The following is a 27,694-nucleotide window of genomic DNA, read 5'->3' as shown; positions in this document are numbered from 1 at the left end:
CTTCATGCGAAGTTTTACTCGAAACCTATTAATACGAAGACCAATTATTATAAATTATAATACGTTAACATGCCATTTCATTGCCAATCACAGTACGTATTACACCGATGTAACGATGTTCGCATTATGGCCCTTTCACACGTAGCAACTTTTCCGGTCGCCGGCGACGGCAACTGTCGCCGGCGATCGCCAGCGACCGGGGTCAGTCGCCGGCGATCGCCAGCGACCGGGGTCAGTCGCCGGCAACTCCGCAGTTGTCGATATCAGCTGACCAGTCGCCGGGGTGTGACGTAGCAGTCGTGTCAGCCAATCATTGAAGAGTTGTCGGCGTTGCCGAGAAAGTTCAATTTTTCCAACATTTTGAAGTCGCCGGCGACTGTTCTAGCCAGCCGCCGCTCAACTGTCACGTGACCCGCTTGACCTTGAGTTGGCACCAGATATTGCGCTGCTGATACATGCAGCGGCGCAGCTTATTTTACTGCATTATTCAAGGTACTAAATATTTGGACATGTTTTGCAGGATGATAACTACCGTCTAGGTAATATTGGAATAATATTTATTAGATCTATTATTGAAACAATACATAATATCAATGAAAATACAATCAAACTGCGATTCTTCTACATTGGAATTCAATGCACTCAAGCATAAAACTGAAAAGTGATGTGTACTTGCAGTTCCTCCATTTTTCCTAACGCATCAGCCAAGACTACGAGTGCTGCAGATTTTGCTCACCTGTCTTGTTTATTCAACTACAACCCTGTTCTCAATAAATGAATAACTTCGCTGTAACGACATTAGCATTGAAGGAATGGTTGGTGGTAAGCATGGGACAATCACAGTGATTTGTGGTCACACATTTGAACCGTGCTTTGTATGTGAAAAACAGAAAGAAGGCATTCTAGAAATGTAGCAGAAATTCAAATGCCAGAAACGGACCTGAGGAACGGCGAAGCCTACCACCCACATAAAACACAGGCTTTCATTATGTCAAAAACAGATGCTGTATTATCTAAAGCGCTGGATTGGGGAACACAAGTGTACCCCCCCCCTTTTAACAAAATGCATTTTTCCACACAGTGGATATCACTAAACATGGCGAGGTGACAGTATATGACACCATACGCGCGACCACATAAAAATGCAGCACGCGCGGACACGGGGCAAGGACGGTGGCACAATATGCCGATACCCAAGAAGACACAAGCCTAGGTCAAAGGTGACAATACTGTGACAGAAATCTTAAAATCAGCCTGGACACAGCTCACTCTTCATGACCGTTTTTATCGAAAATAGACCAACAAAACACCAAGGCTCCCTCGTCCAAAACTCAAAACTCGACATGCCGCTCCAAAGGCCTTGCAAAACAGCGCACACCAACAACGCATAATAGCCAGCAACGCACACGACAGGATTTTCGAGGCCCGAGTCGTCAGCCGCCGCCGCCGCCGCCACCTCCCGGCAGCCGATTGCTGAGTGCCTTGCTCCTTGCCGCACCGGCGCCGATCGTGGCGACCTCTTTACTCTGGCAGAATCGACCCTACCGAGCGGCGACAGCATTCAGAAGCAAAATGACAAATGAATTCACTGCACTTATGTCCGAAAATCGAATGCACATGCCATGGTCACACGCGGTGCCGTCCACGGGGCCGGCAGAAGCTGCACACTGTCACCGAACACCACCTGCACCTTGGACGCAGTATGTGAGGGCTTGGCGGACGCGCGCCGCCTCGCGTGCGGTATTGGCATCAAGGCCCGGACACGAGGGAGCACACTCGGCGCAATCAGAGCACACCGTCCGGGGCCGTCAGTGTCGATCTCCTGACCTCACAGAAAGTTGTGCAGCAAACAGGTGAACGCCGTCAGTGTGGTGACTGGTGCGCAGCACACCGTCCCACGGAAGATCGTCTGTGGGCCGTGGTGCAGATGCTGTCTCTAGGCAGAGTCAACAGTGCAGTGGCAGAAGTTGAACATTCAGCTGCTAGACTCCTTTTCGGGTCAGCAATGCCGTCGAGTTGGCCATCAGGTGGTGTTGCAGAATCATCAGGTACTCTTGATCAGGTACATCAGGTACAGAACCTCTTGACTCATCAGGTAACGCTGTGACTTGTCTGCCAGGCACAGAGGGCGGACATGTCAGAACATACTTCAAATACATTTTTAAAAATCATTTTTTTAACCAAAAGCTCTGCAAATTAGGAAGCCTGGAATAGGCTATTGCTTAGCATCATAAAAACTACCCAAATATCCAAATCAGGTTAGGCTTGGTTTACCCAGATACCCAAATCAGGTTAGGTTTGGTTTTTACACTTCAGGCTAAAATGAGAACTATCTTAACATCATTATCCTTGATGTAGCATTGTTGACGCTTTTTGTCTTGCACAATTGGCAATCAGTATTCAGTGACACAGAATTGGAATTTGTGGTTCAGAAACCTAGCATTATTTCACACCTAGCATTTTAAGGCAGTGCTCATTCTTTTTGAAAGCAAGTGTATTTTTTAATATAATTTTCTAGGTAATTCATTTCCTACTGAATATGGTTATGAGACCATTGTTACTAATTTTGGTATTGTTAAGGCAGCTGTAGCATGAGTGGGCATATGCTGTAGAGACTGGAGTGATTAAAGTCACTAGAGGCTTGAGGGTTTTTTTAGACATTATGCAGCAGCCTGGGGAGATATGCAGAGGCAAGTCTAGGCACCACCAGAAGGGGGACAAGCAGTCAGCACAACACACAGCGGGCACAAGGGGAGAAGATTGTAAAAAACTATTGCCTGGATCCACCTCTGTGGACATCCTCAGGCATGCCTCTGTGGACATCTCCAGGCTGCTGCATGTAAAAAAAAGTATCAAGCCTCTAGTGACTTTTTCCACACTGCAGCAAATGCCCGCTTATTCTTGGTCTGCTCTACCTTCCTCCAATTATGAGTTTTGTGTGAAAATGACATTTTTACATTGGTGGAGCTTGTGTGCGCATGGTACACATATGCCATGCCGGCAGCATTGCTGCAATGAATAGGAAACAGCTCCAGGGCCAAAATACATACCACCTAATACCTTGCCAAAATACATACCACCTAATACCTTGCCAAAATACATGACATACCTACCACCTACTGTGCATACTGCAATTATTTATGTACTAATAAGACATGGATTATCATTTGCCATGTGAGCACGCCCACACATGCGAACCCAATGCGGATTAAGTTTGGCCTGGGTTGTTTATCCATGGTACCAAGGCAAACTCCAGCAGAAACAATAACAAAATTGCAAAGCTACCTGTTTGATTTTGATCATGCTAATTAATGAGCAGCAATATAATATTTTGTTGCTATCTTTCTAGTTGAGGTTTATTTGCCATTGGGTCTACAGTGCAGGGATATTTCTATCTCGCACTCCTCTGAGATGCAAAGATAAAGTCTCGAGGGTTCATAGCGAAAAATCAAGAGTTCATGTAATGATGGGTCAATAACCGAACGACATTTTTAATGGTTGTTCATGGATGAAACTTATGAAATAAGAACAAACTACTCTGAATCTATTTTACATAGATGAATGCATTTAAATATAATATTTAATTTATTAAGAATAAACCTCAACATAGAAAGATATAGGATTCCTCATGGCTCACTCGTGGAAGATCGGATATCTTTTCCTCGCGTGTTACAGAAAAACCTCGCTCCTTCGTCGCTCGGTTTTTCAGTAACCCGCTTGGAAAAGATATCCTTATCTTCCACTCGGAGCCATGAAGAATCCTCTATATCAAATATTTCCTGTGTCGCACGAATAGGTAGGCAAATAGCTGACTGATGGGTAGGCACTTTGTCCTCAAGGGCACTGATACTGAATGTAAACAATGTTCTTGTGACACAACAAGCAAGTTTTCATTACCTTATGAAACTAGTGTCAATTTCAATGTCATTAAAATATTCAATTTTGATGAAAAAATACATATTTATCACAAATAAAAATCATGGGTGATCATGGGCAAGTGCGCCACAAATGACATAAACCCTCCAATATTGTCGAATCAAGCTTAAATTCAAGTCACAACAGCTTCACGACAGGCAAACTACAAGATAATAATCCCTATGCTACTGTGCAACAAATTTAAGGTAGCCACACCAACCAATTTGAGAAAAAAATGCATCACAAATCACCTAAACCACTCACCAAGGACAAAACTGTCATGGCGGCGTCCGCTGCTCGAGAAGAGTCGCCGGCGACTGGCCTGTGACGCGGATCTGACGTCACCAGTTGCTGGCGATTGCCCGGCCGTGGCCCGGCGATCGCCAGCGACTTGCTTACGTCATACCTACGTCACACACGATCGTTGGCTGGCGGTCGCTGGCGGTCGCCGGCGACTGCTGCTGTCGCCGGCGACTGAAAAGTTGCTACGTGTGAAAGGGCCATTACACTTCCGTAGCAATCTCACCTCATCACATCACCACCAGCATTGTCTTTATTTAACCTAATTCAGTCTAGATGCCCCTAAAACCTCTGTAAAATTCGGAACAGTGCAGCACCAGCACTTTGCTCCCCGTTTCATGACCGTTCTCTCGCCACCTCCCACAGTTCACGGCACCTTCCCACCTGCGCCTGCTCGGTAGTTTACAGAGTCCGTGGTCGTTCGGAAGTGGATAGTGGCCCTGGGCGAGGCTCGTATAACCTCCTGCCCGTCTCACTCAGGATGGTACCGCCTGTAGCGAGGTGGACCGCCCCATGACCGCCGAGGAGAAGGCCTTCCTTAGTTACCAGTACACGGGCGCCACGTCTCTAGTGCACCCCTACCTCTCCAACATGGTCAACTACGCGCAGCCCATCAAGTTTATCGGCTTCGACGATGCTAGAGGTAAGGAGGAGTCGTGAGGGGCTGTGTCGAGGTTTGGTCTCGGGATGCCGTGAATATGTTGTCGCATGCTGGTCGGTTGTGAAAAGAAACGGCCATGGTTTACGCCGGTGCTAACAACTGACCTACCGGGTCAGGCTAATTTGTTATAACGTGCATGCGAGTCGAGTGGCATTGTGTGGAATGTGCATCGAAACTTGAGCCTTGAAGTAATCTGGCACCAATATCAATATTGACTTGACAGAATACAGTCTGTTTGTTGTGATTAAGACGCCATTTGGACTTGCCTGTTTGTGAGTCGCTAATTAACGGCTTGTCTCTTTTTACACAAGCTTCTTTTTGCCTCTTTTACCGCACGTCTTTTGTCCCGCTTACACGCGCCGAACAAACACTGTTCCTGTCAGCCCCGTTGACGTTGCTCGTTTCTGCTTGCTTGTGTTCCTCGCACGAGTGTGTACGTGCCGAGCCCGAGTGTTGTTCTATGGCTGTTTGCACGCACCGTTCTGGCATGCGCAGGAGCCGACGGAGGGCGGCGCTGCTGACCCCGCGGCGGCGGCTGACCCGGCGGCAGCAGCAGCAGCCCACACCGGATCCACGGCCTGCGTGCACCCGCTGCTGTCCAGCTTCATCAACTACGCGCAGCCGATCAAATTCGCCGGCTTTGATAACGCCATCAGTGAGCTCTGGGCGCTATCACCATCCGACAATGATGTCTTCGGGAGAATAGGGCGTTTGTTAGAGGGAAGGCAAGCTGGAGTCTGAGTAGATATTGCCGGTCACTGGGCACCGACTGGTCGCGCTGATGAGTAGCATTTATGACGTTGAAGGTCATTTCTTTGAACTTCTTCTGGCGTCAGAACGAAATGTTTTTTATTAGGATGATGAATGGGCTGTATCGTCACCTTCAAAGATGAAGGCATAGTTTTTGTCTGACTGGCAAAGGTTCGAAACATTTCCATTAGTTATAAAACGCCTATAATTCAAGATAGATATGATTTAGCAACAGTATAGTGTCAACAAAAATATAAAAAGTAAAATAGAGCAATTTTATTAGTAACGTTGTGAGGATGATTTTTCTATGCTTTGTACCGAGAAATCCGTCGTTAACATCAAACATTCATTAATCCATGTTTTTCATGTTGCATGGAAAAAATAGTACCTACCTCACCATTCACAAACTTGATTTTACGTTTTTATTGTTTCGATGACACAATTTTTCGTCGATTTTTATCAAAATTCTCGTTTTTATGATAACATGTTGCGTGCCATGGCCTATAACCATTCAATCATGACACATTTCACCGTGTCGCTGTTCCAGAGAAGAACATCCACCACAACATGTCTTCGTTCGCCGAGACGGCCGGTCTGGGCTACCTCAAATCGTCGGCCATCGAGTTTGTCAACTACAACAAACGCCAGATGAGCCGGATCTACCCCAAAGGCACACGGGCCGACTCGTCAAACTACATGCCACAGGCTAGTACCGTGATAAATGATTCATAGAGCGTGGTTATACTTGGATGGAGGGTATACGGAAGCAGCTATTAGAGTTTTGACACTCTACGAAGTCAGTTCAGGGCAGGATAACTTTCCTGCTCTGGGCCAACCAGGGCAGGGTTAGTTCCTGGACGCCTGTAAATGATGCACGTGATGGGCGATGTTTCCAGAGGATATAGGGTGAAGTCGTATAAGAGTACGCACTTAGTGGATTTTTTGCTCTCATTTGTTAAATATTTGAAAGAAAGGAATCGCAAATATAGAATATCAAAGTTCATTGAATTCGCCATCAACCCATGAGGCAACGATCCTTCAGCGTAAATGGAAGTGGTCTAAAACTGACGTTTTCTGAACCGCTGCTGTTGCGTACTCTTACCACATGGGGTGTGTAAGAGTACGCACACCATGCAGGTGGAGTACGCAAGCATATAAGCACACACCTATAGACAGCTTATACCTACTGTCCAAATGCCTAGCATCAAACTCAGAAGACATTTAATTTAATCTAGTATCAAAAAAGAAAAACATAAAATAAATTTTGCATATCTATAAATCAAGAAATAATCAAGTCTTGTGACTCTAAAAATGTACAATCAAAAGGGAAAATAAATCGTATTTAGGAGAATTTCGGGTACGCATCTGCCTCACAGCGCTCCATTGATGACATACCTACAAAACAAACGTCATTGAGCGATATATCAATAATTTGATATTTCTGTATATTCGATATAATGTATAATTCTTCGTACTCTTACCTTCATGAACAGTGCGTACTCTTACCCTCCATGCAATTCGCGCACAAAACAACCCCGAAATATTGTGCAAAACTTCACAAACAGAATATTGCACTGCACAGTATTTCCCCAGAAAACCTCTCAAGTTTCCCACAGTAATCACAAAAATGTACCTTATCTCAACTGCCAAGTATCAAAATTATTGTACCATACCATAATAATATCATAACGCTCCAAAATAATATTCATCGCCTTAAACTCAACAGCGTCGCCGCACAACGCCCACGTTCCGTAGGTGACAAATACGCACTGGCGGCTTCATGTCACTTCATGAACTCGACAAACCCGCGTTGCTAGGCAACCGAAACAGCTGATGCGTACTCTTATCGCCCGCGTCCTCTTACCCGCCCTTACCCTACTCAACATAAATTTAGTGAAGTCGCCAAATCCGAAAAATAAATGCTGAGTATATTTTCTAGCACCTACATTCTACAAATAGTCGTCGCCAAATTTGTATTCTCCTTACAGGTTATCATTTATTTCATTGAGCATCAGCCTCAGGTTAGAGCGTTAAAAGCTTCCATTACTATTATTTCTCGCCATTGATGCTGGTCCAAAATCCATTTCATTTCTTTCCATTATGATTTAACATGCTTTATTTTGCACATTTTAACATGTGCCAAAATTTAATTTTATATAAATAAATAAACAACAGAATAGTAATTGCAAATCTAGTTGGCGCCCTTTGATCTGAAAAGTTAAATCTTCCACTGTTAGTGCACTCCAGAAATAATTCGCACTGGACCTTTGCATGCTTTTGACGCCCAAATTTCCCGTTTTGCAGATTTTCTGGAACGCCGGCTGCCAGATGGTGTCGCTGAATTTCCAGACCCCCGACCTGCCCATGCAGCTGAACCAGGGCAAGTTCGAGTACAACGGCAACTGCGGCTACCAGCTGAAACCCGACTTCATGCGGCGACCGGACAAGGACTTTGACCCGTTCGCCGAGACGCCCGTCGACGGCGTGATCGCCGCTCAGTGCTCCGTGCAGGTTAGTTAGTTAGTTAGCTAGCTACCTAATTTCTCAGTTTGAGTACATAGCCGATGTTTTCAAGCCTTTCTTTTGCCTTTATTTCGTTTCACGTTCAAAACACGGTATTAACATTCAACTATAAGTTTGTTTCATTTTTACAAAAGTTCATAAGCTTAAGAGAATTTATAACAACCTCGCCCACTAGGAATGCTGACAAATAAATCGTTTGAAGAATGCCACCTCTTCCCATCACAGGTGATAGCCGGTCAGTTCCTCTCGGACAAGAAGGTCGGCACATACGTGGAAGTTGACATGTACGGTCTCCCCACCGACACCATCCGAAAAGAGTTCCGAACCAAGATGGTGCCCGCCAACGGCCTCAACCCGGTCTACAATGAGGAGCCGTTCGTGTTCAGAAAGGTAATCCATTACTGTCCAGCGTCCGTCCTATTTCCGTCTACAGTGGCAAACTTTGTGTTGTTCTGTAAAAATAGATGCATATATTCTCATTCTAGTCAAGTCGAATTCTTGGACCGTACTAAGAGGATTTGTTTGGATGTGTAGGATCAAGTTAATGAATGGTAATGGCAAGATGTAGGTTTTGCTTTAATCCTAATGCAGTTAGCAGTTAAGTTCAGTGAGTTCAAACAAACACAATGATATCCATATGTAGACTTGTACAAAATAGCACCAATGCAATGGTCCTTCCCCTGTCGCTTGGCATTAACCACTCGACCCTCATAACTAGCTTTTTATAGTCCTGGGTATTGCACGCACTATATCTACCCATCATAAATCTTCCCTGGAGCCCACGCTGCATCTCAATCAGGTGCAATATAACGCACTTTATCACAAATGAGATTCCGAGGCGTCTGTCGTGGAATAGGTACCCAAGAACGCATTTAATTTCAGCCGACTTTATTCAAGCATATATGCTGTGATTGCATATGATTCTACATGTAAGGGCAATATCCTAGCATGACGTGTTTTCAGCTCATAATTTATATGATATATAATAAATTTAGCCGCCATTCAGGGCACTGAACGCAAAAGCCCATTACACTCTTCTACCTACCGTCCGTTTTCTGTACTACAGCTTCCCTTCCCTGCCACCAGGTGGTGCTGCCGGACCTGGCCATGCTACGAATTGGCGTGTACGACGAGAACGGCAAGATGCTCGGACAGCGCATCCTTCCCCTAGATGGCCTGCAGGCTGGCTACCGGCACATCTCCCTGCGGACGGAAGGCAACTTCCCCATGTCGCTACCCATGCTGTTCTGCAGGTTCGACCTGAAGATCTACGTTCCCGACGGACTGGGCGGTGAGTAGTCGGGCCAACTTACTGAACGTCGAATACCGTAGTGTGCCGCGTTGGATCACTTATCGCCTTCGCATTGCCAACCAGTGGATGCAATTTAAATTCAGTACAGTTATTCACTTTGTTCTATAAAGGCAGAGGCGATTGGTCAGTCGTCGAAACATTGGTATGCGCATTTCGAAGAAGACACCAGAAATAGCTATGGTCGTCCAATTACAGATATCCTTATGCGTCGAAATCTGCCATCTAAAAGCAAACTGAGTCAACCATGCTGCCTCTACCAGTATCACGCCTAACTCTTAACCCCGACCACCCTGCCGACCCCCGACAGACCTGATGGACGCGCTGTCCGATCCGCGAGCGTTCCTCTCGGGTCAGGAGAAGCGGGCCGAACAGATGAAAGCCATGGGTATCGAGGAGGCCGACATCCAGGCCGTGAAAGACTCCGGCGCCGACAACGCCAAGGCGTCCAAAGACGGTGCCAAGAAGGACGAGCCCAAGAAAGGTGCGTGAGTGTGCGAGAGCGTTTCGTTTTTTTTTGTGTGTGAACGTTCCTATGCTCGCTTGCCAAGGAAATAAGCGACATATAATAGCTAACATCAATACCATTTGTTATAATTGGGTAGAATAAACATGCTCGGGTAGGTGCGCAATATCGGTAAATCTTACTGACATATAGGTAGGTATGCAATATTGAGCATGTGAAATACAGCGTAAAGTGTAACACCGGTTCGTTATTCTGTGGTGCAGAGGAGCCGCTCAAGTTTGAGAAGATCACGGCCGAGTCGCTGCGGCAGGAGAAGGGTTTCGCCAAGGCCACAAAGAAGCAGCAGAAGGAGCTGGAAGCCATGAAGAAGCGACAGACCAAGGAGCGCGTGAGCATGCAAAAGTCGCAGTGCGTGGCCATCGAGAAACTCAGCAAAGACAAACGGTGAGTATGATTTCTTGTTACAAAGCCTTTCGTCACTCGTAGGTAATCTCCTCATAAGTTTTTTGAAACTTCGCCAGTCTCGCCAACAGCATCGTTTTGTTGTATAGCCATTTTATCGGCCATCGACTTCGCCGCAACGGCAGCAGTCTCGTAAACCCAGGCTGACGGCACTTGGCCCAAACGGGATAAGTACAGGGGGCCCGCAATGACCCAGCCAGCGGTGAAACTCAATGACCCTTCGTGTCCTCCGACCAAAAATAACCCGACCGACCTGATGATCCCGCGTTCCCCTGTGCAGAGGTGACCCGAACGAACTAACGAACCCTCGTCCCCCCGTGCAGAGGTGACCCGAACGACCTGACGACCCCTCGTCCCTCTGTGCAGAGGTGACCCGAACGACCCGGCGGTGCTGGCTCTGGTGAAGGAGCAGATTGACACGTGGTCAGAGCTGATGAGTCGCCACCGGCACGAGGAGTGGGATCTGCTCAAGGAGCACTACAAGTGCCAGGAGGACATCCTGAAGAGGCTCATGGAGGCCGCACAGGCCGCCCAGATCAAACAGATCGAGGCCAAGTTCGAGAGGTAGGGAAACTAAGAAAAGGGGAACAATGGAATTGTTACAAAGCTATATAGTTCAAACGGTACGCCGTAGCTCAATGCAGTGGCGAGACGCAACAGTGGTGAACACTGAATAGCAAAACTTTTTACCTGACCGACCTTAATGTATATTTCAGGATGCACTTACCGTTCTGCCATAAATCTAAGTAAGTGTGCTTTGAATAATTCTTTTAGGAAATTGAACCATACCATATCATTTTTCACTTAGCGTGCACTATTTCGTTTCATTTCCAGGGAAAACAAGGAGCTGAAGGCTCGACAGGCCAAAATCTCAGTGGATACCGCTAAAGAGGTGGCCCAGGACAAGACCCTGCGCAACAAGGCTGAGAAGGACCGACGACTGCGCGAAAAGAACCAGAACAACACCAAGAAGTTCATCGAGGAGCGGAAGATGACGGCGATGCGACAGAACAAGGAGTCCGAGAAGCTGAAGAAGCAGCACGAACAGGAGCTGCAGGATCTCTCGCGGGACATTAAGCTGGTGAGTTCAGATAGGAGGCAGGACTTCGATAAATTCGATAACACATTTGCGACTTATGTATGCCTCGGTATAGATATATCTATGCCATCGTCACTGTAAATTTAATCGTGGCTCTTGCCCTCCCGCCCCTAACCTGGCCCAATTGATTCACTACTGGCTCCCGTATCTGCCCACATGGTGTAATGGATGTGACTCTAACCTAATTAGTTAACTTGCTAATGACTCCCATGTCTGCCCCCAGAGTGTAGAGATGTACGAGCAGGCAGCCGTCGAGTACCAGCTGCGATCCAAGTGTGAGTTCTACGCCTGAGTTCAGTGAAGTCAACTACTTCAGCTCGAGGGAACGTGCTGGTGAAGTGCAGACCTCCCACCGCATGGACATGTCTTCATGGATTTCACCCACCCGTGGAAAATACTGGCTCTGAGTGGCCGCAGAACAGACCACCAAACAGCCGTTTCGAACTCTAGTCCAAGAGCACCGCATGCAGATTTTAACAATCCACAGAGAGCAGGAACACACAACTGAATAATGTTTATGTAACGGTACCATTGTGAAATACGATCAGCGTCGATCAGATAGGGTTCGATATTTATGTGTAACTACTCCGTTTACATAATTCCGATTCAGTAAGACCCCGCGACAGAGCCAGATTGCCAAAACCAGTCACTCCGGCTTGAAGCTATAAAGACTCTCGAGCTTCACAAAGTCATGGCTTTTCAACAATCGTGTATATCCATCATGACCAGTCGTGTATCCTCAGTGGAGTCGTTGACTTCGTGCTCTCTTTATCGGTGTAAGACGGCGAGAAGAACGAGCGGTGAGCAGTGAGTCGTGCGAGTCACCGACTCACCGCCTGAGTTGCCCCTGAGCTCACCGACTCAGCAGGGCATCTCGCATGATCTCAGGCAGACTGGGCTTACAGGGTCCTGCTGGCAGCCATTGTAACACGGTAGTTTCACAGTCAGATTCATCATGTTATCTAGCATATTTAAGAAGACGGTTGCTGTTCACATTTTGTCGTGTATACATCTTTCAGACAGGTGTTTAAAAGGACCATACATAGGATGGTTTCACATAAACTATTAGTTAACTGACAGAGCGTTTTAAAAAAAACACTGTTAATTTTCGAATATCTAGTTCTTCAAATCATACAAATGCAAACAACGTGATTTTGCGTTTATCAATGAATGATAAACACTCCCTCAATTCCTAGCAAAACGGCTATTTTATGTGTTTTTCAGCTTAATCATAGCTCTGGATCGTAGCTCTTGCCACAGTACTGAAAACATTTATAAATTCATAGCCTTGGGAATATAGTGTAACTATTGGTTGACTTTTTGAAAGGTCGATACTATGTTTGAATGATCTGTGATACAATGAGAGAATGATTTGAAGTAAATCGATATATCATTGTCGATAAGTTTATTCAGTCTGTTGCATATACCATATAATGAAAAGTACGTGCATACATAATGGCGGACGCAAAAACGGTTGTTACGAATTAAAAGCCATTCCATTCAGACAAAAATACAACAAAATTGTACTCAATTTTGAGCATGAATATGAAAAATGATTTTCAAATAAAAGGTGAGAGTATTTAGGTTTCGCAAGCAATCATTAACTTTCACAGCAGAGCATTGCTGGGCTAAAAAATAAATAATTTAACTTGGATGTAAAAAGTATTCTTGACTTTCCGTACCTACAGTACTATGGATTTTAAAGGGCCCTTTATTATATATCCACCTTCACTTACTTAAAATGTCAGTAGTTGCAAAGTTTTGTGACCATTGTGCCAAATATATAAGATTATAGTTTTGATTTTCCCAAAGTACACAAGACGTTCAGTAAATGAACCCTTTGCACCGGCTGAAGTGTTTGATAGAGTCCACCCCATACCCTCAGCACCCGCGGTTTACGAATGACGTTCTGAGCCGTCCCGCTGCAGTGAAACACCTGTCTGCGTTCAGTGTTCATTTGTGCTTGACCGCCCAGTTGCCCCAGCGCATTATTTTTGCTTTATTGTTGCTGTGCTAGGAATAGGTACTGGACACTGGACAGGTAATGCTCGTTACACAACAGTGTGAAAAATGTTGGCAATTGTGATGAATGATGGCAAACGGCAGCAACGTCAACGTTTACAGATAACGACGTTTTTACACAAATGTGAATTACATTTCCCTATTTACATTGTTCCGATGGACAAAAATAACTAATGAAAGGCGAAATCGGCAATCGGTCCCTCTTACAGATGTTTTATCAACTGATGAAAGAAAACCGAAGCCTCATAATAATGAATGTATTCTAAATTATGACCGAGAAGAAAGAGATAACAGTTTCAGGCATAGCCCATCATCAGATCTCCTAAAAGATACATTTTGAAAATGTGATCTCGCCTTTTAACACATCCTGACACATTTAGCGACCATCCTCTTCTTTGAGAGTGTATTTTCAAAATGTATCTTTTAGGAGATCTGATGATGGGCTATGCCTGAAACTGTTATCTCTTTCTTCTCGGTCATAATTTAGAATACATTCATTATTATGAGGCTTCGGTTTTCTTTCATCATTATACTTATCATCATGAGCCTCAAACAAGCGCTTTCTCATATTGTTTTATCAACTGTGCTATTCATGCATATGCCACAAAGCGTTGATTGCATATTGTTAGGCGTTGCTACCGTTTGTCAAAGAGTTGTTGGTGGTGACCTCTCAGATGATGGATCCATTGTTTTAGTCTTCGCGTTTAAGCGACCTCTCTGGTTATTGTTTGGCTATACCACGGAATATGTAGTCTACGACATGGAATGGACAAAACGAATTTTTCCTGTAACTGCTGAGTTTTTGGCTATCTGGCAATTTTAGGTGTGCTGCTGTGGTTTTGGCACTTCCGTGCTGATAAACGAGATGAGTTTTATCAAATTAAATAACCTTTGTTTAATAATGTTAAGCGTTCTTTTGAGCATAGTTAACGTTGTATAAGTGAAAAAATAACCTCATGTTCATTAATATCGAAATTAAAATTGTTAATCAAAAATATATTTTCGTGAATGTCACTTCCGTCGGTGACATTCACGACACGAGGGAAACGAAACACTGCTTAGCTTTCCCATCAATTCTGCATATTAATCCGACGAAGTGACATTCACAAAAAATATATTCTGGATTACCATTTTTAATTTCGATATTAATGAGCATGAGGTTATTTCTTTTCACTCTTATAAATTAAATTACTATTATAAAACTCTAAAACTATGTATGGATGTATGTGAGTCTGTCTCTGTTGGCGGGTTATTGCTCCGAAACTGTGCGAACTGCGCCGGTGAAATTTTCAAAGTCAAAAGCCTGCAAAAATTGGTTGTATTAAAATTTGGAGCGCGCACGACGCTCGGTTTCCACACTTGGAGGAGCATCTTTTGCTGCATTCGGCTTGCATTCGGGTAGGTGCTTTCATCGCCAGTGCTTTCATCGCCGGGCTACCAGACGCCGTTAGCAGCACAATTCGGGCCGACACGCGCGCAGAAGGCCTGGATCTGGCCAGCATCCTGGCGCGGGCAGTGTTGAGTGACGAACGTGTTCTCGGCAGCAGCGGGTGTGAGACGCCAAGACACCGGCGGGTCGGTCAGACCAGCGGGTCGCCACGGTCCACGGCGGACCGGGCACGGCGTTATTAAACCTGCAGCAAGACCGGTCACCTCGCCAGGAACTGCATAAACGTCGAGGAAACAGCGTCAGCGCGAGCACCGTCTCCAGTCAGTAGCTCGCGCACTTCCGGTCGTGATATTTACACGGAGAGCACTGTTCTTGTGGTGTGGTCGGCCTATCACTTATCTCCTCCGTGGCCGGATGACTGCGGCCGGCGGCGGCGTGGCTGAAGCGGCGAGTGAATGATGTGAAGAAAGGCTGGGATGACACCACAGATGATGTCGAGCTGTACGCGCAGGGCAGCTACTTCACCGAGCGTGTGACCCGTGCCGGCCCAGCGCGCTGGCCGTGAAGACTGACGGGCCGTCCTCTGGCGTCCTCCGTGCGTGGTGGCGACACTGCGATGCAGTACCTGGAGGGAGAACCGAAACACCAATCAGTCCTCCGGAGTGTGCCGTCGGTTACTGCTTAGAATAAGCGGTTGAAAAAAAAAAAACACCGACGAATGTTGTGCTGACATGATAGTCAACAGAGAGGAACGGAATGGCGATTCTACTGCCGCGGCCCGCGACATTTTTCTTCCGCTAGATGGCAGGAAGAGCGAGCGCCTGAAGTTATGCTGTACCGTAAAGCTTTAGAGATCGAGAATCTCCGCCAGCAGTGCGGAAAATGGCTCCAGATATAGAGCTGTTGAAGGAGCTGCCATTCGTGGTTCCGAATCTAACGGCCGCTTTCAAAATGCAGGGCAAGCTTCGGCCCTGTCTTTCACCTACCAGTGAAATGTGCGCGCTCTTGCTCGACAGCGTCAGCTGGTACCGCGGTCGCCGCATCGACGGGTCTGGCTGGCCCCTCGCCGGCATCAGGGGCGACGTGAAAACCACCGTCACTCGTCAGTGTCGGCGCAAGCTGGTGTGCCTGCACCGAACCTGACAAAGGCAAAGCACGTGTCTGCATGAGGGGTAACGACGAGTAGCGAGTGTCATGTACCAATTTCCACCTGGGCCGAGCTCCACTATTCAACCCGCTATTAAGTTCAGAAACAATAAATAGCACTTCGACAACGCTGTCCGTTTTTCTTCACCTCTTGTAACAAAATCGATTCCAGCTAAACGAAAAAAAAACGCTTCCCGGAGCAGCGATTCCCGTACAATGCAATTTAGCGTGAGCATCTATCTGCACGGAGAAAAATATTTACTCCCCGAAGGATTTACAAACACCTTATTTCGGGAACTCCTTTTATGGGTGTTCATATACCACTAACTTTGGAGTATTCCATGACGAGGCAGAGTAACTTAAGTATCTCATTTGATGTACCAGATTAAATGAAGGAGCCTGGGAGTTCTCTCACTCCTCATGCGTAACTGTTTGGAGTATTGAAACCCGGTAAGATGGAGTTTAATGGATAAAACTCCAAAACAAGGCGAAAATCTACTCCAATATAGGTACTGTATTTGGGACGTCAGAACCCCACCTAGCGGAGTAAATATTTTTCTCCGTGTGCCAAACTGCACGATCATTTCAATGAACAGCTTACCGGCCCCTGTCGGTGTCGTGGTCACTTCCATGTAGGCGACAGCAGCCAGCGGCTGGTCCAGGGGGCTGGCGTCTCTCGCTATAACTGGGGCAGCAGAAGCAGCAGCTCCAGAAACAGCAGCTCCACTGGCGAAGGATACCATCAGCCGGTTGTCCTTCGCTTTTGCGGTGCCGGTCACTTTTGCGGTGCCGGCCGGGCCGGGTCGTAGGCAGCCACTGGTGCAGCCTTCTCGGTAAAGTAATCTTGGCCTTCTCCGGTGTCTAGACAGTTGCGATTTTGATATCGCCTTTTGGCAGTAGCCGCAGCGAGCCGCGCTGGGCCACATCACTTTTTAAGCCCACAAATTCGCGATAAAAACGCAAATCCGCAAACTCATTCATAATCCTAATAAAGTTGAAGTTGAAGTTGAAGTTGAAGCTGAAGCTGTCCATGGAAAGAGGCTCCTTGCAAAGGGCCTGCGACTTCCTCGCTTTCACTTTTACTTTCTCTCCACGAAATTCCTCCGTTTGGATGTTTTTCAACTTTGTGGCTGATTTTGACGATGCATCAGGCAAGCTCAATCATTGCTTGAACTGAGACGTTGCCCAAAGCTGGTCGATTTCTTGGGTTGGGGCAGTAACCACTCTTTCTGGAAGAGCATTCCAGTCATTTAAAGCCCTCAGCGTCACAAATTTGCGTCTTTCTCTGGTTACAGCTTTTTCCTTGTATATTCGAAGACTGTGAATCACAATAAAAAGTACAAAAAATTCAAATGAATGAGTAGATTAACGGTAAATCGCCGTTACCAGTACTAAATAAACCGTCGATTCTACCCTTGAATCACTACTGCACAAGAATGTCGAATTTTGTTTAGGTTGTCGAGTTTTTTCGTGGTTTTGCGAAGAATATTTGATTTTCTAGCGCGAGAACACTGTGTGCGTTTATAATACGGGCGCCTCCTTGCTTACTTTCGAGTTACACGTTTAACGTGGTTAAATCGCGATCTGTCCATTCCATGTCGTAGACTATATATTCCGTGGCTATACTCTGTTCCGTTTCAAGCTTGCAGCCGAAGTGCCCTGCTGAAAGCAGTGCGTGATTTCTGCATATACATACAGCTCTTACATTTTGAGACGCAAATTCTTACGGTCGTCAAGTTAGATGTAAGTGAATCCTAATCTATAATCTAAGATTCGGAATCAGGCGAGCCCCTGCGATTTGGACCAAACTTGGTCAGTGGATAGAACGTAACGTCCTGATTACGATGCACCCAAAATCTAAGTTCGGCCCGCCATATTTACGAAGTTACGGATGTTTGAATTTCAAGGTCATTCGGGAGAGCCCCTACGATTTCCGACAAAATTTGTGTACGGACACTCTAGGTGCTCCTCATTACGAATATCACAAAATTTAAGCTCGGCCCGCCATATTTACGAAGTTACGGATGTTTGAATTTCAAGGTCATTCGGGAGAGCCCCTACGATTTCCGTCAAAATTTGTGTACGGACACTCAAGGTGCTCCTCATTACGAATATCACATAATTTAAGCTCGGCCCGCCATATTTTTCAAGTTACGGAGTCACAAAGTTACGGGATTTCAAGGTCATTGGGCGAGCCCCTCCGATTTTCGTCAAAATTTGTATGCGGACACATTACATGCTCCTCATTACGAATATCGTAAAAGCTAAGCTCGGCCCGCACTATGTCAAAAGTTACAGATGTTTGAATTTCAGTGAGTTTCAAACCTCAGTAACTTTTGAAATAGTGCGGGCCGAGCTTAGCTTTTACGATATTCGTAATGAGGAGCATGTAATGTGTCCGCATACAAATTTTGACGAAAATCGGAGGGGCTCGCCCAATGACCTTGAAATTCCGTAGCTTTGTGACTCCGTAACTTGACAAATAGGGCGGGCCGAGCTTAAATTTTGTGATATTCGTAATGAGGAGCACCTAGAGTGTCCGTACACAAATTTTGACGGAAATCGTAGGGGCTCTCCCGAATGACCTTGAAATTCAAACATCCGTAACTTCGTAAATATGGCGGGCCGAGCTTAAATTTTGTGATATTCGTAATGAGGAGCACCTAGAGTGTCCGTACACAAATTTTGACGGAAATCGTAGGGGCTCTCCCGAATGACCTTGAAATTGAAACATCCGTAACTTCGTAAATATGGCGGGCCGAGCTTAGATTTTGGGTGCATCGTAATCAGGACGTTACGTACTATCCACTGACCAAGTTTGGTCCAAATCGCAGGGGCTCGGCTGATTCCGAATCTTAGATTATAGATTAGGATTCACTTACATCTAACTTGACGACCGTAAATTCTTGAGCGGAGGAGCGGTCTGCCGAAGAAACTCCGACTGCAAGCTTGATATGGAACAGACTATAGAGTGCTGACTACAGCTTATTTTCCCACGAGCACCTTCATGTTTTACCCAAACAACGGTGGTGCCAAAGTCAGTTCTTCCAACCCGGTGTGTACTTACATATATGTTCGAGTTTACATGTCTGGAAGCAAGTATATCTGTCGCTAGACGCACTGTTCTCGTTTATTCTATTTGACCCGGTGTGCGAGGCTTTCGCGTTCCGGCTTTTGTGCTGTTTAAATTTACCGATAGTTCTGGTTGCAAATCAGTATCACTCTTCCGTGCATGTTTAATGCAATACATCTAAAACATTGCTGAGTTTTGAGACTTTGGGGACTTTGGAGTGGGACGATTGAAGATCGACAGTTACGGTATCGTTACTCATTATGCTGTACCTTTAGTATGACATTGGACGCTGTGTAGGTATACGACCCAATGTAAAGATGCTGACAATACCGCATTGCTGAACGTTCTCTTAGCCTTTGGATACAAGCCGCAACTTTACGCATTGGGTTCGGCAATGACCGCACCTGGCTTCATAGCCAAAAAACAGCGTTTTGTAACGATTTTCCAATCTAATTACCACAATACTTACAGGGTGTCCCAGAATTACCCGAACATTTATTTGCTGGCTAAAAGTACGATTGCGCTCGATTCTAATGATATACAAGCATCATACTTTTGTTGTAAGATATCCCTTAGCTATCGAGCTTGGGGACTGTGCTTTTGGTGACCGGTAACGACTCGAGTCAATTATTATCCAGAGTCAAGTAAGAGTAGTCCTTTTCCTTTTTCAGCTTAAGCCACTAATAGGCAACCATGGTAAATCAACTCCCGTTCTCAACTTTGTAAGCGGACTTTCGGCATGGTTTTTGCTTGGAGAGCTTCAGCAGCTCATCTGCAAGCAGTTAGGATTGAGCAAAGCGCAATTATATCAGCTAACGAAGCCAGAGAGAGCAAGATATACAGGGTAATGGGTATCCGGAAATTACTTGCCCCTCGATCAGCACGCCGCCATATTTTATAAACAAAGAGCCCTGGGTCATGGTTTATTTACCGATTTATCACCTGCCCTGTCCTACCCATTCCCTCACCCGCCTTGGCATTCCATAGATCAAGATGTCCAGAGTGTCCGCGCTGATGTTCAACCACACCTTTCACAGGTTCCTCTAAAGTCCGTTTTCTGTGGGAGCTGGTTCAGTCTTGCTGAGTGCCTCCTTCATGATTCCCCAAAGGTTTTCGATTGGAGTTAGGATAGAGGATTCGAATTGACTTCCTACTTCATTCCAGTCTTCATCATACCTTCAGCGCGATGACGCTTTGTCGATGAGTTTCTTTCGTCATAGTAGACACCACGTTCAGGTGCGAGTTACCCCTGCCAAACACTGGCCCCTGGCGCCACACAAGTGTCTAGGTCAGGTGACCGGGTTAGGTCACGTGACTAACGGGCAGCTGTGGATAGCCTGAGGCATGGTCTTAGCAAATTTTCAACCGTTCTTAAAGCGCACGGTGGGATTATAGCTGAATGAACAAGGGGCAAATAATTTCCGGACACAATGTAAACCTGATTGACAAGCTTGGGCTCGGTCAAAAAGGGCCATGCACCAGTTGTCAAACGGGTGGTTGCTTGTCATGGACAACAAACGTCACCGATCTAGCTAAAAACTAGCTAAACGATAGATCAGGATTATCTAAAAAACATCAGTCTACTTAGCACCACTATCTTCGACAAAATTTGGAATTTGGGGTCCTTCGCCTAAAAAATATGCGAAAACTACGGGAAAAGTAGCGCAAATCACTACAATTCATCCCAAAAACATAACATATACAACAAAAAAGTATATTGAAGCACACTTTGTGGTCTAACGAAGGTATTCTGTCATTTTAACCGCCCGAAAAAAGGCGTGTGTGAACGTCAGATGGCTACAACGCCCCAACAGCAGAGACGGCCAGGCACCCGTCCAAAATCAAATTGCGAGACATTTTGAGCCGCTGTGCACTCATTCGGCTTGATATGATGGCCCCAAGACAACCGTTAGCCCAGAGTACTACTGCGGTAATATTCTACCAGTACAATAACTGGATGCCGTGAACCAAATGGCCATGAAGGGTTTGTTTTGGAAATCAAATCTGTTGGAAGTCAAAGGTCGCGCCATGTTCAGAAATGGAGCTTCTCCACTTCAGATGTAAAAAACGCGGCAAAAATGGTGTAGGCAGAAATTTTTGCTTTGGGGGATAATGCCTTATGGCCTGGGAACTGATCTTTTAACAAGCGTATCTATTGCATGTGGTATTTCACAGCCACCCTAGTTGACTATATAGGACGATAAAAGGAAAAAAGCGCAATCATGTTTGCCTTATTTTATACGCTAATTAACAATGTTCGGGTAATTCTGGGACACCCTGTAAGTGTACCTACAGGCATTTTCCTGACGAACTTCAATGGAAAAATTTCTTTGAATACATTTTGATGAGCTTGTCACTAATGTTCACATAAAAGTCGACGTAAATATAAAAATAATTACTTCATTATCATTTATTATTATTAAAAGCTCCTAACCATAACCACCAGGCATGCCGGCTGCCAGTAGGTCTAAATGCATACCTACAACAAACAATCTACATGTCCCGTGAGCATGGAACGAGGGCAGTGAGGAAAACCGCAGGCTGCTTGAAACGCATTCGAACGGATAACGCATTGAAGCATTAACCCGCGCCCCGTAAGGGGGGGGGGCGAAACGGCTTCCTGTCCCTTTCCGTAGAAAAAAAATCCGTAGAGTTGTAGAGTTTGCTGCTTGTCGCTATGTTGCGTAGTTCTCGAGATCTGGGGGGGGGGCAAATTGCCCCCCCCCCCAACAGGGCGCGTTGCTCGGCAGACCCCAACGGAGCGCGGGTTAAGTGACGTCATTTCCCGCCATTTTCACCTAAAAAAACGGCAAAACTTCAAACGCCGCTAACATCTTCATTTTAAAGGAATCAAGACGTAACAAAAAAAGGTTAGGACGTGATTCTACTTTGTCTATCAAATGGCTATCTCGGTTTTTGAAAATTTTTGATTTTGGCCCAAATACTGATATTTTTGGAAAATAATTACCTACAAAATCCAAAATTTTGAGTGTGTCGAAAACCGGAATATACCTATGTCAGAAAAGTGGTCTATGTGCACCTGCCACCTACATACCATTTTTAGAAGAATCGGTTCAAAAATGTTGGAGTTATTCAAGTTTTATGACATCACGACACACAAAACTTTTGAAAAATGATTTTTTTCAAGTTCTAGACCTTGTACGGAAACAAAAATAGCACCATTCGATTTGCCGTGAATAACTGCATCATAAAGACACCTTTTTAGGTCTGAAAAACCAGCTTCAAAAGTTGACCTCATTTGACCTGACCTTGACCTGACCTCGACCTGAAATTCATCCAGATGTGGTCCATATCACTTATTTAGTGTGCCTATTGAATTCTATGAATATTATGACCCATATAACATGTGTCCCACATGCCCTTTTCTATATTTCATTTTTGGACCTGGCCTGACCTTGACCTTGACGTTTGCATGATATTGTATGCAACGAATATTGTCTTGGACTTGGTAGCCTAAGAACACGTTTGTTTTGGGCAGTCCATTCTTCGGCAACTACGGTGCATGGCTGAATAGCCCAGCGGGGCGCGGGCGTACTAAATTCTTTTGCTGCGTGACGATCACAGAAGCATACAGGGTGTTGCAGATAAATTGGGACTAAGTTCATGACCTTACAAAAAATTTGCTATGCGGAGGAACATCATGGAAATTTGACACAATATAATTTCAACAATTGTTTTTCATTTGATATTGAAATTTTAATCCTAACATATCGCGCAGTCATGGAGCAGCGTCGGAGGGAAACGATTGGTGAGTTAGTTCGCGCCGGACAGAGCGCGAAGGACATAATAAGTTTAACTGGGTACCCAAAGTCTACCGTGTACCGAACTATCGCGACTGTAAGAGCTGGAGGGGATGTCGCTCGACGTTCTCACACACCTCGCAGTGACCGAAAACGGACACCAACATTCCTGAGCGGCTTTACATATCTAGGTATAGGTATGTGAATTTACAGCTGTCATCAACGCCGCCAGTTTTAATGGGCAAGAAACGAGCTGGGTCGAAGAAGCAAAGGTCACCCCTAGTAGGTATATAAATTGACAAGTGTTGCTGAGCGTATAGGAAGGCCTTAAATTAATTATTATTCATTTGTTTTAAACTAAGACTAAAGCTAATGTTAAAAAATTGAGGTTTTTGCCCGACGTTTCGCGTTTATTGCTTATTCATGGAGCCCATGAATAAGCAATAAACGCTACGCTCAGCAACACTCCTAGTAGGCAATCCCTACCACACCTCAGGTCGCGGTTGGGTCCCACGCGCGTCTCCGACACCTACTCGGGAACCAAGTCCTCGCCCCAGCGGAACCCTCCCTCGTAGCTCCATCCGCTGTCGTACTTGGCGAGCTTGTACTCGATATTTTCCACGTTGCAGCACATCTGCGGTCCGTCATAGTTGATGGTGATCGGTGGGTCGAGCTTATGACTGACAAAAGGCTCTGTCTCGTCGCCGCGGTACATGCTAACTGCCTGCGGCGAGAAGTGAACGCGGAACTTGCGGAACTCGGTAGCGCTTAGGATGCCGGGGGTTTCCGTGTAGTTGTGCGTCGACCAGCCGATGCCAGTGATATGGCGCTGGACGGCGCTGGCCTTGTTGTCCCAACCCCCGAAAGCGGCCCTCAGGATGTTGCCATGATTCCAATATACCTCCTGGCGGGCCTGCCAGAAACAATCGCGCGTGATGCGGCACTCGAACTCCACCCAAAAGTCCTGCTCGTGACGCCGTCGGGAGATGAACGTATCCCGCGGGATGGAGTAGATGCGCTCTGTGCTCCAGTCGCCGAACCACGGGTCGACCAGCCGCTCCGGGAAACGCCAGCGACCCTCCGCGTCCGAGGAGTAGATGGCCATGTGGGTCGGATTGAAGGCGCTGCCGTCATTCCACGAGATACGGTACGGACCACCAGACTCCCAGAACCGCATCTGGCCGCTGCACCAGCTCATGCCCAGAGTGCGGAATGTGTCGCTAGAGAGCATACTGACTGCCACCGAGGCATACCGAGAGTTGGTCACACCCTCCAGGATCCGATTCCCGTAGAGGTAAGTCGGCGTCAGCTCGAAGACGTACCGGTTGGAATAATGCGTGTACGCCTCAGCGAGGACAATCGTCACCCCTTTTGACGCCTTGAGGTCAAACTGGGTCGAGCAGAGACCATTGACAATCTTCTTCCAGACCCAGAAGGTGCCTTCGGTGAAGAGCTGCTCGTTTCTGGGCAGACAGAGCGTCTCGTTGAACTGCCAGTGGTCAGCGTCGCACTGGCACGTCCAGCTGGCGCACTGGGTGCCGCCGGTGACGAGCGGCTGACACTGGTCTGAGTGGCGGCAGTTCTCGCCTAGACGTCGCAGACATGAGTCCCGGCAGCGACCGTCGCGGACGCAGGCCTCGCGCTGCCACAGCACCTGACTGGACTCGGTCGTGAGGTCGGACACCACGTCGAACCATCGCCAGCCGGTGGAGCGTACCACGTACAGACCGTAGGATTCACACGCGGTCGGGCTGAGCACCTCACATCCGCCCGTTGCGGCGTGGTAGTTGAAACTGCCGCAGTTGTATTGCGAGCACAATGCTTGACATTGCTCCTGACTGAGGCCGCTCTGTTGCTCTCTGGGTCCAACACCGTTCAGTCGACGGTCCTGACCACGCCGAGCGCTGGCCACCAGCGCAGATGTAGGCTGCACGACCAGCAACATCAGGATCAGAGGCGTCAGCAGCATCAGCGATGGCGTCCTGAGCTGCGCCATCGCCTACCACTTGCTGCACCGGTGATCACCCCGACGCAGGTTTCTTCTTGCAAATGCTGGAGGTGTGTGTCGGCCAACGTGAAGAGGCACACACGGGCAAGCTGTGTGTAGTGATAATGTGCAGGGCATTTTCCCCACCCAAGTAGTGGTGCGGCTTGTTGTCACGACGACAGTACTCCGAACCACGAGCGTGCGACTGTCCCCCATCATCCACAGGTCGCGCCACAGCTGTGCTTTTCCTGACCACCCCAGCTCATTAGATATTTGTGTGTGTGTGTGTGGGAGGGGGGAAGGGGCGAGCGTGCGGGGACACGCAAACACGACGTAGGTGCTATGGCGTCAAATAGGCACTGCCATATAGCTACACTGACAACGGTGTTATGGATCTACTAACTAATTCTATACTGGTAAGGCTGAACGAGTCTGAGTCTGAGTCTGAGAGATAATATAAGAAATTCAGCAACACCATAACAATTTGGAAAGTCGTTTTCAATGCTCTGTATCAGCGACCTGGGTAAATAGAATACGACGAACAATGGCCGTATTACCATTTACCAGTTGTGGTTATCAAGGCGAAACTACAAAACTAGCTAAAGGCCTGTCATAAAAAATGCCGTATTCCCGAATAATGCATAAGTTCGGGCTGGGAAAATTATTCGCTGCACGCAGGATAGGTGGCAATTAGGCCATTTTTCACGAAGCAGACAGGGCGGAACAATTATTTGGCTAATGATGCATTATTTCCAAGGAATTCCACTGAATGGCGAATACTGGTATTGACGAAATGTTATTAGTCGATATGTACCTCAGCAATGAGCAAACAGCCATCAATTATAACATTATGGTCCGGAGTACACACAATGCAACAGTGCAGATTACTGATATACACCTAGAACGGTCTATCAAAACGAAGATTAACCCGCGCCCCGCTGGGCTATTCAGCCATACGCGCCCTGCTGGGGGGGGGGGGGGGGGCAGATTCTGCCCCCCCTGTCTAACTTCCGAACCGATGGTCGTAGAAAGACGGGGAAAACGGCAATCGAAAGCTCTCAACGAGGCAAATCTTAAGAGCTCAAATTTTTTTGCTTAAGTAGGTCAGAGGTCAGGTCCAGGTCAGGTCAAGGGTACAAAATGCAAGTTTCTACAGTATCGGCCTTGCACCGTAATTGCCGAAGAATGGACTGAGACTGATTGCCCAAAACGTGTTCTTAGGCTACCAAGACAATATTCGTTGTATACAATATCATTCAAAGGTCAAGGTCAAGGTCAGGTCAGGTCAGGTCAGGTCACCAAAAACAAAATATAGAGAAGGGTATGTGCGACACATGTTTTATGGGTCATTTTGTTCATAGAATTCAATAGGCACACTCAATTAGTGATATGGACCACCTCTGGATGAATTTCAGGTCGAGGTCAGGTCAAGGTCCGGTCAAGTGAGGTCAAATTTTGAAGTTGGTTGTTAAGGCCTAAAAAGGTGTCTATCTGATGCAGTTTTTCACGGCGAGTCGAATGGTGCTATTTTTGTTTCCGTACGAGGTCTAGAACTTCCAAAAAATTCATTTTTCAAAAATTTTGTGTGTCGTGACGTCATAAAATTTTGAATAACTCCCACATTTTTTAACCGATTCTTCTCAAAATTGGTATGTAGGTGCACATAGACCACTTCTCTGACATATATTCCGGTTTTTTCGATACACTCAAAATTTTGGATTTTATAATTATTTTCCCCAAAAATTCGTTTTTTTTTGGGAAAAATTTGGGCCATTATCCAAAATTTTCAAAAAACCGAGATAGCCATTTCATAGACAAAGTAGAATCACGTATAACCTTTTTTGTTACGTCTTCATTCCTTTAACCTTCCAGGCGGTGGGGGGGCATTTTTTTGCCCCCCCCCCCCTTTAGTTTTTTTTTTTTTATATATCTCGAGAACCGCTGCGCCGATCGTCACCAAACTTTCAGTACCCTCCCGGGAGCAGCTAGCGCACATGATGACCAAAAAATTTTCCAAAGGCTATGATAGGTTGGCCGCTAATGACGTCAGAGTGACGTCATTTTTGCCATTTTCGACCCAAAAAAAGGTTTCGCGGGAAGAGCTGTCAGGCCTACAGCTTTAGAGATACAGAAAAATGTTTAAAACATAAAAGGTGTGGAATCAAAAGGGCTACAAAACTGCTATTTCGGTTTTTCAAATTGTTTGGATTTTGACCCCCAAAAATCAAAAAATAGATTTTTTGAATATAATAGCCAAAAAATCCAAAAAGTTTTTTGAATTTCGCAAAAACCGAAATATATGTGATAGTGCCTATCGCCTTCTATCTGAATATCAAATTTGAGATCGATACCTCTTTTTTTTGGCCAAGTTATAGCGAAAAAACTGTTCAAAATTGATGACGTCAAATTTTCAAACTCAATTTTTAGCAATTCTAGACATCGTAGCGCAAAACAAAGACCACCATTACACTCCCCGTGACGAGCTGCATCGAATCGATACCCATTTTATGCAAAAATATCAACTTTGAAATTTGACCTTTTTTACCTGACCTTGACCTGACCTCCACCAGAAAGTGACCTAAACCGTACCTGATGGTCTTATAACCAACACCATTGAGTTGGAAATGAAAAACTGGCCATAAAAAATGCATCACATAACCTTAGTAAAGTTGGGCTCATGTGGTGACCCTTGGTGACCTTCGGTGACCTGACCTGTGACCTGACCTGGTATGACCAGTGACCTCTAATAGCAACATATGTACTAGACAACTGACGCCTTATCGCTGATTTTCGACAAAATGCGTTTTACTCGGTGTTATAGCGCTTTCCC

The 27,694-nt window shown here is 46.0% G+C and overlaps 2 protein-coding genes across 4 annotated transcripts in view; one reads left to right on the top strand and one right to left on the bottom strand.

Annotated features, from left to right (window-relative positions):
• The window catches only part of LOC122392438 (1-phosphatidylinositol 4,5-bisphosphate phosphodiesterase-like), a 43,788-nt gene extending 31,615 nt beyond the window's left edge, over positions 1-12,173 (top strand). For 2 of the 3 annotated variants that reach the window (XM_043387265.1, XM_043387267.1), the window contains 10 exons: positions 4,696-4,858; positions 6,174-6,331; positions 7,931-8,137; positions 8,375-8,539; positions 9,236-9,440; positions 9,769-9,942; positions 10,188-10,368; positions 10,753-10,950; positions 11,221-11,467; positions 11,709-12,173. In XM_043387265.1, the coding sequence (XP_043243200.1) occupies positions 4,696-4,858; positions 6,174-6,331; positions 7,931-8,137; positions 8,375-8,539; positions 9,236-9,440; positions 9,769-9,942; positions 10,188-10,368; positions 10,753-10,950; positions 11,221-11,467; positions 11,709-11,777 (1,767 nt within the window). In that variant the 3' untranslated portion in view covers positions 11,778-12,173. Of the gene's footprint in view, positions 1-4,695; positions 4,859-5,371; positions 5,532-6,173; positions 6,332-7,930; positions 8,138-8,374; positions 8,540-9,235; positions 9,441-9,768; positions 9,943-10,187; positions 10,369-10,752; positions 10,951-11,220; positions 11,468-11,708 lie in introns of all 3 variants that reach the window. The other variant, XM_043387268.1, reaches the window with a different exon arrangement.
• Positions 12,174-14,810: 2,637 nt separating this feature from the next.
• LOC122392422 lies at positions 14,811-17,657 on the bottom strand. Its single transcript, XM_043387248.1, has 3 exons — positions 16,645-17,657; positions 15,884-16,036; positions 14,811-15,522 (listed from the first exon to the last, which is right to left on the bottom strand). The coding sequence occupies exons 1-3, from the start codon at positions 16,967-16,969 to the stop codon at positions 15,419-15,421; spliced, it is 582 nt and encodes a 193-aa protein (XP_043243183.1). The 5' UTR covers positions 16,970-17,657; the 3' UTR covers positions 14,811-15,418.
• Between the last annotated feature and the right edge of the window lie 10,037 nt (positions 17,658-27,694).

This window comes from Amphibalanus amphitrite, unplaced genomic scaffold (assembly GCF_019059575.1).
Source record: "Amphibalanus amphitrite isolate SeventyFive unplaced genomic scaffold, NRLGWU_Aamphi_draft 000486F_arrow, whole genome shotgun sequence".
In the NCBI taxonomy this organism is placed as follows: Eukaryota; Metazoa; Arthropoda; class Thecostraca; order Balanomorpha; family Balanidae; genus Amphibalanus; species Amphibalanus amphitrite.
The sequence above is the reverse complement of the archived record's forward strand: the minus strand, read 5'-3'. Positions and strand labels throughout refer to the sequence as shown.